Source organism: Grus americana, chromosome 5, assembly GCF_028858705.1.
Source record: "Grus americana isolate bGruAme1 chromosome 5, bGruAme1.mat, whole genome shotgun sequence".
NCBI classification, from domain to species: domain Eukaryota; kingdom Metazoa; phylum Chordata; class Aves; order Gruiformes; family Gruidae; genus Grus; species Grus americana.
The window spans coordinates 63,595,313-63,610,124 of NC_072856.1; the positions used below are offsets into that span (position 1 = coordinate 63,595,313).

General features: G+C 44.8%; 1 protein-coding gene across 6 annotated transcripts in view; it reads right to left on the reverse strand.

Annotated features, from left to right (window-relative positions):
• The window catches only part of SYT16 (synaptotagmin 16), a 111,499-nt gene that overhangs the window by 9,671 nt on the left and 87,016 nt on the right, over window positions 1-14,812 (reverse strand). For all 6 annotated transcript variants that reach the window (XM_054827614.1, XM_054827618.1, XM_054827613.1 and 3 more), the window contains 3 exons: window positions 9,929-10,185; window positions 5,544-5,987; window positions 4,306-4,495 (listed from right to left, as the gene is read on the reverse strand). In XM_054827614.1, the coding sequence (XP_054683589.1) occupies window positions 4,306-4,495; window positions 5,544-5,987; window positions 9,929-10,185 (891 nt within the window). The remainder of the gene's footprint in view (window positions 1-4,305; window positions 4,496-5,543; window positions 5,988-9,928; window positions 10,186-14,812) is intronic.

Below are 14,812 nucleotides of genomic sequence, written 5' to 3' on the forward strand. Positions count from 1 at the left end.
AATAGAAATCCTGATAGCTTGCTCTCTCCCTCCTGTCTTTTCCAGCATTAATGCTATTGTATTTGTTTAATGGGGTTAACATGCTGCTAGTATAATAATGATCATGTACGGATGTAATTATTACGTGTGATTAATTCCGCAGCTGCTGAAAAGCTTGGAGGACTTTTCTTAGGCAAGGGAATATCTTTACAATAGTCCTTCTCAAATTGCATTACACACAGACGTAAGCCCCGAAAGAAACGCAGAAGGGGAAAGAACGAAGGCTGGATTAGAGGAGAGCGAGCTGCACCCAGCGGAGCAGCTGATGAAGGTTAAACTTCATGTCGGCAGAGACCAGCTCTCTGTTGTGTGTTTATACACCGACTAGCACAAATGATTCCTGGCCCATCACTGCAATCCCAAGGTACTACTACCATGCACATAGTATGTAACTGGTTATAAATTTTTAAAGACACGTCTGCCAGTAGTGTCAGCTTCTCTTGTTACTTTTTTTATAATAACCATCCTTTATACAAACACACTGGGTTTTGTTCTAAGAAGATACAATGCCACGGACCAAGATATAAACCCCTACAAAATGCTAGCACAGGTTAATGATTTTTACAAGAACCAAAGAGAATGAAGTGCACAGCACACAAGCCATTAGCACTAAAATACCGAGGGTGTCCACGTCTGACAAAACTGTAGATGCTTTTCTGCGTGAGGCTTTTTGGCGCACACTGATAATTTACGGTCCAGCGCTGCAGCCATACCCTTGAGTGGTCTTAAGTGCCCTGAGTGATAATGGATCTATTTGCATGATCAGGGATTGTAGACTCAGGCCTATAACTCAGCATGTTCCCCAGAACAATACCTGGACACTTATCCTTGACCAAACTATCCTTAAATCCCCCATGTGTTACCTGAAGAGAAGACACTGCCTGCAAGATTTAAGTCTCTGTAAGCTGTCCAGTTGTTTTCTAACCCAGTTATTACCCATGTAAGCACCCTTGACTTTGATATTTACCTGACTCAGTTTAAAGGTTTAAGTGAAGGAGATGATGTGGCCAGGAAAAACTGACATGTGCACAATCTTCCCTTCCTTCTCCAGAAAACCATCCAGTTTAGCCTCTGCAGTCTTTAACACCTAAAATCACCAATGCCCCAGTCCAGTTCCTTCTTCTGCACACAGTGAAATCCCTATGCAAGGATGCCAAGGAGGGGACAGGCGTGCTGCAGGAGATGCCGAGCTCACCTGTGCAGGACCGCAGGTGGCAGAGAAGAGGGTTGAGGTGGGCAAAAAGCACAGCTGGAGAATTTGCTGTCGTGCAAGACTCTCCTGTCATTCCCCACAGCTGCAGCTGTCAGCAGCAGACAATACTGAAGCCACTGGGCTGCGGCAGGAGCACATATGGGGACTGTACACGCTCTGTGCGTGCAGGGCTGGGAATGGAGATGGATTCTGCCCATTGACTTCTCTCAGTCTTACCATAAATGGCTGCCTTGAATAGCAGTTCGGGTTTGGTATTTAAGTGTTCCAAAGCGCTATTATATCTGAAATCCCCATGATACTTTAAAGAAATAAATCACTCCCTCTGAGCCTCCAACAACAGAACTGCAGATAGGACGTATTTGAGAAAACACAAGGGCTATTTGCTCACCCTCCAGAAACGGAGATAGCAGTTTTAGTTTTCACCTAGTGAAGGATTTATCGAGCATCTCATTCAGCCACCAGCATGTTTCAGGCAGTAATGATCAGACCTCACAGCACTCTTCTGCAGTGCCTGCAGGAGTTATCAGTGAAATGTTACTCCAGCATCTGAGACAAGTGCTGGTTTTCTTCCTTTTTTTAAACTTATTTCAATTTCTGCTTCACTGTGTTCTCCTTTTCTCACCACACTACTGGGAACTTTATAGGCGCAGAAGAACAATGCAGAATGCAGAAGCAAAATGGGACTTGGAATGAAAGCAGCAGATTGTGATAGGTTTAGAATTTGCCTGTAATCATTTATGAATTTCCATGTTTCACCTAAAAACTGATCTAACACTGACAGATAGTGGTCTGACAATGCTGAAGTTGATCTGGATACAGAAAGGATGCAAAGGAACAACTCAAGATAGCCTTAACAATAAAGATGGAAGAACTGTTGTGAAACAATGTCAGGACTATTAGTTTGGGTGGCTGACAGAAGACTTTGGCCAGCTTATCAAACCGATTAAACTAGGTTTATCTGAAACCCTACAAAAACAGAAATGGAAAATTCAGGCAGAATTTGAAATGAAAGGTCCCTCAAGGAACACCTCCTTTTCCCATATCCTGCTCCTGTTTTCATCTCATCAACAAACACAAAATGCTTATCAGGTTTAAAGATGCTGCCAACCAAGCTACTGCACTCCTGTGCGCCCACCAGCTAAAAAGCTCAATGGGACGTCTAATCAAGGCAGCTAAACTTTCCCATGCTGAAAGCTAACCTATGCACACATGGCCAATCTGCCAAACCCCCTCCCACCAGAGGCCCAGGACAGACACAACTCCCCAGCACTCACAGACAATCACTTGCAGGGTCGCTCAGCTTACTGCAGCACACAGAGCTACACAACATGCACCCAGACAGACATTTGTTAGGAGAATACCAAAAAATGTCAGTAATTTGTTCATGGTATTGCAGGTAGTAAGCTGGAAGGCAATTATTTGAGTTCTCTGCAGTGAAGACATTTCATTCGTGGGAAAAGAGTGGGGCATTACAGATGCCTGACCCAGCCAGATACAAGACAACTTGTGCAGGGCCTGATTTAAGAACAGAAGTGCTGCATAATCCACATCTTCAGGCAGCTAGGAGAGAAAACTCCAATACCGCAGGCAGATACATGAAAACATGCCAGAAAAAACTGCAGCAAATTAACTTTGACCGATATTGGGACTACTTTAATTTCATTTCTGAGAATAAAACTTCAGGATGTATCTATACTGCAGCATACATAAACACAGGCAAGCTTGCTTGCTGGAGCATGTGGTAAGACTCTTGTCTTAGTCTACCTTTGCTTTAAATTACTAAAAAGGTCCCAACTTGAAACCTTTTAATAAAACATGTACATGCAAATAAGAACATGTCTTTAAGTAACTCACATGGAGACCTGTGTTGCCACAGCTAACATAAGACTAGCTAGGGCTACACAGACTGGGGTCATGGGTTTTACTCTTGTATAGACTTGCCCTTAATTCTTGAGGGACTAACTGACAACACAGATTATTTCTGTAATATACTGAAGTACAGTTTAGTGGAAACTTAAGTTTTCACCTCCACATACTGAAATATTCCATAAATATTTTGCTAGCTCTGGGCCAAAGAGCACAGCATCTTGCAAAAGCAATCTTAGCATTTTGCAAGCTGGACATACTATGTCAAATCCAGTGAATGCAAGGAACTGTCAAAGGTTATTACCTATGACGGGCAGGCAATCACATCACAAAAAGCAAACACACCAACAAACAAAAAAATGTTATTTCACATTGCCATTAGCTGCTGGTTTCAGACAGGAGGCAACAGGACAATACAGGATGAATACAGCACCGCCGTTCAGCCCCCGAATGAGGCACATCAGCAGCAAAGCAGGTAACACCACACGCTATGGCTGCATGACCCCATCTATATCATGGACTTCAGCACCATCCATCCACAGTCCTTCTCAAGGACTAACTACAGCTCAAGCACTAACTAAACCTACTGTAAGGCAATTTCCATTTTTCCTTTAGGTACTGGAGGAAGGGAACTCAACTGTTGCGACCCAGAACTTTCAAATCTTCTTTCTGCAGAAGATTTTCTTGTGCGGCAGCGAAGAATTCACAGCAGCAGGATCCCCAAAGGGCCCAAAGCACCAGGTCACCTAGCGCTCAGCAGCGCAGCAAGGGGACTGAACAAAGCATAGCCCTGGGAAACTCTTAATGGCACTAGGCAGGGCCTCTGTAGGTCACATGGTAACATATAATCACTTGAAAAGTGCTTCTTTCTTTTTATGGATCTACCGAGAATTACTCTGTGCTTTGGGTATAATAGCACTTTTGCCATAATCAGATGTTGTAAAGGTATATGCAATAAAAGAGACATTCAGGTATTACTGTCCCATCAGCTGTGTCTTCATATGATTGCCTCCAATTACACTGTAAAATTTACCAGCACACGTATTTGAAATAACGCTTTTAATTTTCAATCAGATACTCTACAAGGAAACCCAGCTCAGAAATGACATAATTGAGTATCTTGAGGAAGAAAATAAAAAGCGAATTTTGACTCAATGGTGTTATTTAATAGCGGTGAAAGTACTTACCAGGTGGCCTATTAATTGCGAGGTTTCGGAAATGACTGCCTTTGATCATCTCCACTGACAGCCGCCCCGTAGTGGCATTGTACGACAATCCCACGAGCAGCTCTGGCACCCCTCCATGCGACAGGGACTGTGTTGAAGAAGCGCTATCACTGTGAGAGATTCCTGACAGACTAAGCTGAGAGTCTGCACTCTGCAGGGAAAGAGCACTGAAAGTCTCATCAGGACATTCACCACCACCCTCCCTTAATTTATATCTTGTAGCCTTGTTTAGTAAGATCTCTCTTAAGAAATGACAAAGACTAAAAATGAGTTATTATGGGGCACCAGAAGAATCAGAGCGTCACTTTTACAAAAACACGTCTCTGAACTTTCTCTTTAAAGATGAGGAACTCTGTGTAATGTGTTATCACTAGTGTAAATCAAAGCCTCTGAGATAAGCATACATCCTAGTACATCAAATGCACAGTAAATCTCTTTGACAATGACTTTTGGATGGAATGCATTTTGCAGTTTGGATTTTTTCGGTCCTGTACTGTGTATTTTCTTACTTTCTTTCCTTGCTACCATGATGCTCTTTCTACCCCCTCTTCACCCAGAGTATGATGTTTTATTCATTTTGTGTGTACAACCTCTCACTGAGGTTTTTGTAGACAATGAATCATGACAGAGCTCATCTACACAAATTGATTGGCATAGCCAGAGCTGGATAAAACTGCAATGTGCATGGAAGACTATGAAGCAGCACAGCCAGTTCCTCCTCACATGACCCACCTCTCCACTTCCATCTGTCATGAAAAGGAATGTTACTAAGCATTTCAGGTAACATGGAAACTGCACAACGCAGAGATCCAAAGCTAGTAGTTAGTGCCAAATGAGGTGGCTCTTGCACTGGCAGTAGTAGAGGTTCACCAACATAACCATGCAGAAGAACTACTGTCCTTGTGGAAATTAAGATGTAATTAGACTTGGCGGTTCTGGGACCAACCTACTATTACTGCATGGCACAGCATTTGATGATTTTGTGTAAGCTTGTTAGCTGAGCCGTCGTTAGTAAGGCACAGCTTTGCATCGGGAGGACATGCCCTGTGCTTACCCTTACTGATAACTTTTTAAGTGACAGTACGACAGAACCACCAGTTGCATCCTAACAGCCCTGAATGAAAGATATGAGGTACAGCTGGTCCCCGTTCACCACATGAACAACATTACAGACTCCATATTTCTATCATCAAACTTACACTCAAATTACTCCTTGGCTCCAAGATCAGTGTCACTTTCGCTTCCCCTTTCTGGCTGATGTTGCTCAGGTAGAACAACTGCTCTCCCATCATCTTCTCTCCAATCATCTTGTGCACCGCATAGAGGCGGAAACGAATGGCATGGCTGCTTAACTCCTCTGGCTCCAGTTTACTAAAGGTAATTTTATCCTTGAAGACGGGGATGGGTCCTCTCTGAACACTTGTCTTACCCCTCTGTTTCTTGCTAGGCATCAGGACTGTGTGCACTTGCCAGGTGTTCACACCACTGCGGTCTTTGTCTGGGATATCCCTGGCCTCCAAGATAGTAACTACTAGCTTTTGACTTGAGGCTTTATAGTTGAAGATGACATCTAGATCACCACATTTACAGATGGGCTCATGAGCAGCACGATGAGCTGGTACACTGTTCACTTCATCATGTTCCTGCAAAGAGAAGGAAGAAATAAAACCTCCATTGGAGTTCAACTGCCTTCTGTGATCCCAACTCTATTTAAAAAAATTGTTCTCCTCACTTGTGCTTGCAAGTGTAGGCAGTTGCTCTGCAAAATAAGGATGCCACTGTTTCTTGAAAGGCCAGTGCTAGTTAATTGCCTGATTTTGTGTAATATTCCCCATATAATCTAGTAAGCAACAGTACTTGTAGAAACGTTTCCAACAAAAAGGTTCATCAATATTTAAATGTTCTGCAGGAGACTGTTAATTTGGCAAAAATTCTACATAGAGAAAAAAACTAAACAAAGGTGTTTTTTTAAAATTCCATTCATTTCAAATTTGAGGCATTAATAAAACTTTCTGGTTTCATTTGGTTAAAAAAAAAACCTAATCAACCTATCACTTTGAACATACATTGGAATTTTTACAAAATGGATTTTTTTCCATTACCAAAATCAAACAATTTAGTCAAACCTACTAACTTTTTGGATATTTTGTTCTGTTGGAAATTAAACAAATTAAGCATTGTGTTCAATTTGATGGGAGGGGAAATCATCATGTCAGAATTTCTTGCAAAATGGAAATTCCATTTCTAGATGCTACCCTATAATTCAATACTTTTCCTACAGCTAAAGCAATGATAATGGAGAAAAACAGTCTGATTAAATACATATTGATTCTTTATTCCCTTTTTAAATCTCCCAAGAGAAGCATCTGTTCCTTCTGCTCAGTTTGGATACTAATACATTCAGAATAAAAATTCAAAATAAACAATCAAAACATGGGCAGACCAATTCACACACAATCTTTTACCTACTTTTAAAACAAAAATCATCTTGATAAAACAAGATAAAAAGCACGGATGCTCACCTTACCTTTTGATGAGTGGGCGTGTGCGTTTCTGTTCAAAAGTGCTTTTTTATCTTAGAGCTAGAATGTGCTCCATGTGATAAAGGGGTTGCTATAGTGATCAATGATTTGTATTTAAACATGAGTATACACTGTACTAGGGAAAGATTTTCAGTTAATAGCCAGAAGGTGAATTAAGGCCTGTCACTAGCAGTCTGAGTCACCCTCCTCCTCAAACATTTATCTTCTTTCGCATTTCAAGTAACACTTCTTTTCAACATAGGACTCTTATTGTTGGGAGTACAGATGATGGACCATAGTACTTCTGGTGTAATTACCTTCAGATGTGTCTAGGGTGGTATATGCCTCAAACAAGACCTTGGACAAACCTCAAAATGTATACCTACTTCCCATCAATCTACTTTTCAAGTGCTCAGATTCATATGCCACGACGTGCAAAGCTCTGGCTTTTCATATTTTCATAGGTGTATAAGGGATTCGTGCACGTGAATACAAAAGTCCACGTATGCACATTAGTGATGGAGACCTGCTGTCATACGTCTTGTGGAAGTAATGTTAAAGAGAGGAAAATCACCACTTGGCCAGCACACAGAATGACTTGGTTGCCCATAAAAATGCCTTTCTGTATGAACAGCAAGCCGCAAAGACAAAAATGCAAGGCAGGTCAGGTTGCCTGCAGAGAACAGGATGTTATGCAAATGAAAGTGCTGCTGTGTAGCTGTCAAGTTACTTCTATCTGGTTGATGAAATAAGATTTAAGAAGGAAACGTAACGGGATTGCGCTTGATTCATGTTTCCCTCCACATGTTTATCCCTCCCCACTTTCATCTGTGCATTTGCTATCGAGGAGATGGAATCAAGGCACATTTCAGAACTGCTGCTAAAGTGTGGAGACACCTGCAATTGCAGCATAACTTCGCTTTCATCTACGTGCCTGAGCTGGAGAATGCGAACTCCTGTGCGTCATCATAAACCCACAGGTACGAAGATCCAAGAGGCACTTTCCTGCCCCAACAGGGCTGCGTATCTCATCTTCTGGCAGCATGTAGGGCAGACTGAAGGTCAGCTGTCTGGTTTTTGACAGAACAGCTAGAAAGGATCTGGATTTCAGGAAACCTCAAATTGTGCTAATATAGCTGTGGCCACATCCACTGCAGAGAAAACTGCATGAACTGGAGGCAGAGAGGGAAAGAGAAACACCAAATTCCATGGCAGTGACCTTTCCATGGGCAGCCAGGCTTTAGAGACGTGTCGGGCTGGCCATTTCAGAGAGCACTGTGGTATCACCTGTACAGGGTGTCAGCCATGAAGCTTATGGACACTCAGTCGTCCTGTGGAAGTCTGACAGAATTCCCCTTGGCTTTTGGAGCTCAGCTGGGGCTGTGAGCGCTTTGTGAATGCATTGGTTAAACAGACACTTAAACAGGAATCCAAGGAAAGTGTGAGCTTTAGGTACTTCATCTGAATTTCTTTCTTTCCCCCTTCCTAGCACAGTTGTTGAGATGTCAAGCCAAGTATACTGACTGATACTGTATGTCTAACTGGGACGTTCAGGGCAGCCAATATCCACTTCACTAGGTAAAATAAGTCTGTTTCTGCCACAGCAACCTGAGAGAGCAGCTAATTATGGACAAGGCTTGAAATGGTACTTGTGGTTTATGCCCACTGCAAGGGCATAAAAATTACCATTTTTGTCTCTAAATGGAGGTCCTTTGAGTGGACCATAATAGCACTTGGACATTTCTGACATGTCAGAACATTTAGTTCCTGCAATACAGTCTTTCATTAATCCACATAATACCTTTGGATGAGAAGCTGCTTGTAGTAGATAAGCTGGGACTTGGGCATATCTGCCCCCTAATGCTATAACCATTCTTTGCATTTTTAAAGTGTAGATACCAGGAGCAAAACAAGACCTGTATTCCAAAGAAATATAAAAGGATGCTGGAGACATTGCAGCACATGTGAACCATGGCAATGTACATCAAATGTGGAAAAGGAGAAATGAGCTTCAGATGGGCAGATGGACAACATGTATCAGCAGAGAGGGCAAGGCTGCTGCTGCACGGAGTTCCCATGTGTTATGTAGTATTTTGTGGGACTGGTTTGTGCAGCAAACGAAAATGCCGTTCAAAACACCCCTTAGGACTGGAGCATATGCACCAAGGAGCTGCTTTCCATCTCTCTAACTGGCTGCAGGCAGCATGCTCTGAGGAAAGGAACCTGTCCCTCAAAGCCTTGTTGCTCAGACTGTGATGGAGGTATTACTTTCCACAGCTGAAGAACAGTCTTAACTCAGGCAGATGTGACCTTTGTGCTGTTCTTTTAATATGTCTGATGCAGGCTGATATTTTTTTGGAAATTTAATCTTGTGGTAAAATAATAATGAAAACCAAACACATCATGCGGAAAGATTAAGAGAGAAAAGGGGGATGCTAAGTCATCAGGTGTTTACAATGGCTCAAAATCTGTAATGTTTTCTTGAGGCTTCAAAATAAAGGTACAGAGCTAAGGGAAAGCAGAGGAGCTCTCAGGCTCTCTTCTTCCCCGGAAGGATGCCTGGTATCAATGGGGACCAAAGTGATGGTCACTTGGCCAAATCACAGGCCACCCCCACCAGTTGCCTCCAGCTTTCCAGATGCTTCCCATTGTCTAAGCCATGGAAAGCACCTGGAAAAATCTGACCTGGTGCCCACACACCATGTCCCTAGACACACACCCTGCACATACAGCCAGTAACACAGCCCTGGGCCACCACAGAGTGCTCTCTGCTAAATGATAGTAAAAGCTGTCAGGCAGCATTTGAATGGCTCCAATTTCAGTTCAAAGACTGCAGTCAGAAATCAAGCAATAAAACAGCTTCTCTGAATGAGTGTTAGTAGCAAGAGATAAAATACAAGAAAAAGGGGAAACACAGAAAGGAGTGTATGCTCATGCACACGAGTACCATTATCTTCTGCTGTGCTGATCAATTTTTCACTTCATTTCTCCCCTAACATTTTTTGGCCCCCAATATCCTTCAAAAGCTTACACTATGTGTAATAAATGACAATTTACCATACCTCAGGGCTCCAGGCCGATGAGCTGTCAGTAGCATCATTTATTTCAAATCCCTGGTTGGTAAATGTTGTCTCCATTTCCAAATGTCCTTCCATCGCTTGCTGGCTAATGCCATCGGCAATGCTGGACACCATCCTTGGCCCTGTACGCTGTCCAGTGCCCCTACTCTCAGTTGTTATTCTTGAATCAATGGATGCATGGTCATCTTCACGATACAATAGGTTGTCTTGGTAACTCAGTTGGCTTAGTCCATCCAGATCTAACAATTTTCAGCAAGAAAAAAATTTCAGAGGGATTATAATGCATCCCTCCCCCTCTCCCTCCCAAAATGTGCCTTTCTCTCTTTTCTTCCCCCCCCCCCGCCTCATCTCCAGTTTCTAGTTCTGAGAACTGCAGAACTGAACTTAAAAAATAACAAATCCTTTATAAATCATCATTTGATGGAGTGGACATGGCTGTTTCTCAACACATCCTGAACTGAGAAACCAGTTGCCTTTACTTGAAGAAGTTAAGCACCAAATGCAATTATCAGTGGAATGTTTGGGATACTCAAGTGCCGTGGGGCTGCTTTGCGGTCCCAAAGTAGTTGCTTCCATGGAAGCACAGGTCAGACAAATTACAGAAAAGCACAGCATAGGCCTGATGAACAGATATCAGCCATTTCCTTCTACGCAGGAGGAGGAGGAAAGGACAGGAGTTAGCATTGCCCTTAAGGGGATGGTGGTGGTGAGCCAAGGAGTTTTGCAGACATAACAGAGTTCCACCACGACCCTAGGACCCGTTCCTAAGAGCTTGGGTGCACATGACCAGCCCCACAAGCCAACTAGGAATCTCCAAATGCCATGTTTGGCCTAAATTGTCCCAAGGGCAACTGAGGGGAGATGTGTTCCCTAATTTCCTGCCTGCTTTTATTAGTTTTAATTCATCTCATCGTACACACTAAAGTAAGGTTCATTAACGAGAATAAAGTAATTTTCTCTCATTCAGACCACAGATTGCTTCTCTGAACCATCAAAGTCTCTATTTTGAACACAGGGTGCTTTACTTGCAGGCATCAACAAGAGCTCTCTGGGTGGATCAACACAGATAATTACATGTGCAGGGATGCAGATGAAAATAACATCATGATTTGGCCTTGACAGTGTTCTTCAAGCACTTTCAGAAGAAAATCAGGGACCTTGCTCCTCCTAATGCATCTGATGCCAGGCCTTGCTTTAGGAACACAAAGAGCTAGATTCTGCCTCCATCTTTTTCAAACAAGCGAGGAGCAGTTACCGTGAAAGAGAACAAGTTGTGCTTCCAGACAGCTAATGACAGTAGTGAAAACAGAATGACTTCCTTTGCAAACACAGCTATTTGGGGTTTAGAGGTTTCACAGAATGGTTGAGATTGGAAGGAATCTGAGGAGGTCATCTTGTTCCCACCCCACACACCCCGCCCACCCCCTGTCCAAGCAGAGCCACCTGCTTGTTTGTTCTCAAACCTGCAGGTTTGTTCTTGTGTTGGGTTTTGTGTGGCAAGGTTTTGGTAGCGGGAGGGGCTACAGGGGTGGCTTCTGTGAGAAGCTGCTAGAAGCTTCCCCTGTGTCTGACAGGGCCAATGCCAGCCGGCTCCAAGATGGATCCGCCCCTGGCCAAGGCCAAGCCAATCAGCGCCTCTGTGATAACATATTTAAGAAGGAAAACAAAGGAGTTAAAGGAAACTTTTTCAACTGGAGAGAGGAGTGAGAAGATGTAAGAAGCTCTGCAGACACTAAGGTCAGTGAGGAAGGAGGGGGAGGAGGTGCTCCAGACACCAGAGCAAAGATCCCCCTGCAGCCTGTGGTGAAGGCCATGGTGAAGCAGGCTGTCCCCTGCAGCCCATGGAGGAGGGATGAGGGCGTGTAGAGATTCCACCTGCAGCCCGTGGAGGACCCCACACCGGAGCAGGTGGAGGCACCTGAAGGAGGCTGCGGCCCGTGGGAAGCCCACGCTGGAGCAAGTTCCTGGCCGGACCGGTGGACCTGTGAAGAGGGGAGCCCACGCCAGGGCAGGTTTGCTGGCAGGACTTGTGACCCTGTGGGAGAGACCCCATTCTGGAGCTGTCTGCTCCTGAAGGTCTGCACCCTGTGGGAGAGACCACGCTGGAGCAGTTCGTGAAGGGCTGTAGCCCGTGGGAGAGGCTCCATGTTGGAGCAAGGGAATGTTGAGAGGAGTCCTTCCCCTGAGGACAAAGAAGCCGCAGAGACAATGTGTGCTGAACTGACCGCAACCCCCATTCCCTGCCCCCTTGTGCTGCTGAGGGGGGAGGAGGTTGAAGCCGGGAGCGAAGTTGAGCCCGGGAAGATGGGAGGGGTGGGGGGAGGTGTTTTAAGAGTTGATTGTATTTTCTCATTGCTCTACTCTGTTTTGCCTAGTAATAAATTAGATGAATCTCCTCTCCACATTCAGTCTGTTTTGCTCGTGACAGTAATTAGTGAGTGATCTCCCCCTGTCCTTATCTCGACCCAAGCCTTTTGTTATACTTCTCCTCTCCCATCCCGCTGGGGGAGGGGTGAGTGAGCGGCCGCGTGGCACCCAGCGTGGCACTCAGCTACCGGCTGGGCCTAAACCACGACAGTTCTCAAGAAGGTCAATACTATAGAATAATCTTTTTTTCAAATTTGCTCTCCAACTCAAATCTTTAAATAATAGTATTAATTACTGTGTTTAATAGAAAACTATTAGTTTGCTTTGGTTTAGGTGAATCACTTTTCAACCCCACCAGATAAATGAAACAGGGAACCTGGTGACAACTGACATGGAGAAGGCTGAGATACCAAACAACTTTTTTGGCTCAGTTTTCACTGGCAATTGCTTGTCCCACATCTCTTGAGTCCTTGGATCTCAAGGCAGGGACTGGAGGAATCAAGTTCCACCATCGTAGAAGAAGACAATCTAAGGAACCTGAACATACACAAGCCCATGGGACCTCATGAGATGCATGCCAAGATCCTGATGAACTGGCTGATGTAGTTGCTAAGCTGCTCTCCATCATACTTGAAAAGTCATGGCAGTCAGGTGAAGCCCCCAGTGACCAGAAAAAGGGGAACTTCACATCCATTCTTTAAAAGGGTAAAGAGGAGGACCCTGGAACCACCAGTCAGTCAGCCACACCTCCATGCCCAGTAAGATCATGGAAGAGATCTTCCTGGAAGATATGTCGAGGCATATGGATGACAGGAAGGCGATTAGACACAGTATGGCTTCATAAATGGCAAACCCTACCTGACTAATCTGGTGGCCACCTACGATGGAGTGACTGCACTGGTGGATAAGGGAAGAGCAACAGATGTCATCTAACTTGACTTCTGTAAGGCCTTTGGCATGGCCCCACACAACATCCTTGTCTCTAAACTATAGAGATATGGATTTGATGGATGGATTATCTGATGGATGAGGGAGTTACTCATCAACTCATCAAAGACAATGGCTCAATCACTAACAAGTGATGTCATATTGGGACCAGTACTAGTCAATATCTTTATTAATGACATAGACTGTGGGATTGACTGCATCCTCAGCAAGTCTGCAGATGACATCAAGCTGAGTGGCACAGCTGATATACTTGAAGGAAGGGATGCCATCCAGAGGGATCTGGACAGGATTGAGAAGTGGGCCAATATGAACCTCATGAAGTTCAACAAGACCAAGTGCAAGGTCGTGCACATGGGTCAGGGCAATCCCCAGTGTCAGTACGGATTGAGGATGAATTGTTTGAGAGCAGCCCTGCATAGAAGAACTTGGGGATTCTAGTGGATGAAAAATGGGATACGAGCCAGCAATGTGCACTTACAGTCCAGAAAGCCAACCGTATCCTGGGCTGCATCAAAAGAAGTGTGACCAGCAGGTCAAGGGAGGTGTTTCTCCTCCTCTACTCCACTCTCATGAGATCCCACCTGGAGTACTGCATCCAGCTCTGGGGTCCCCAACATAAGAAGGACGTGGACCAGCTGGAGTGAGTCCAGAGGCAGGCCATGAACATGATCCGAGGGCTGGAGCACCTCTCCTATGAAGATAGGCTGAGAGAGTTGGGGTTGTTCAGCCTGGAGAAGAGAAGGCTCTGGGGACACATTATAGCAGCCTTCCAGTACCTGAATGGGGTCTACAAGAAAGCTGGAGAGGGACTGTTCACAAGAGCATGTAGTGATAGGACAAGGGGTAATGGGTTTAAACTAAAAGAGGGTAGATTTAGACTGGATACAAGGAAGAAATTCTTTACTGTGAGGGTGGTGAGACACTGGAAGAGGTTGCCCAGAGAAGTTGTGGATGCCCCATCCCTGGAAGTGTTCAATGCCAGGGTTGGATGGGGCTTTGAGCAGCCTGATCATGGCAGGGGGGTTGGATTAGGTGATCTTTAAAGGTCTCTTCCAACCCAAAGCATTTGTGTTGGGTTTGCGTGGCAAGGTTTTGGTAGCGGGGGGGCTACAGGGGTGGCTTCTGTGAGAAGCTGCTAGAAGCTCCCCCTGTGTCTGATAGAGCCAATGCCAGCCGGCTCTAAGACAGGCCCGCCGCTGGCCAAGGCCAAGCCAATCAGCGCCTCTGTGATAACATATTTAAGAAGAAGAAAAACACTTAGAGAGAGAGCTTTTTCAACTGGAGAGAGGAGTGAGAAGATGTAAGAAACTCTCCAGACACCAAGGTCAGTGCAGATGGAGGGGGAGGAGGAGCTCCAGACACCAGAGCAGAGATCCCCCTGCAGCCCGTGGTGAAGGCCATGGTGAAGCAGGCTGTCCCCCTGCAGCCCATGCAGGAAGGATGAGGGTGTGTAGAGATTCCACCTGCAGCCCGTGGAGGACCCCACACCGGAGCAGGTGGAGGCACCTGAAGGAGGCTGCGGCCCGTGGGAAGCCCACGCTGGAGCAAGTT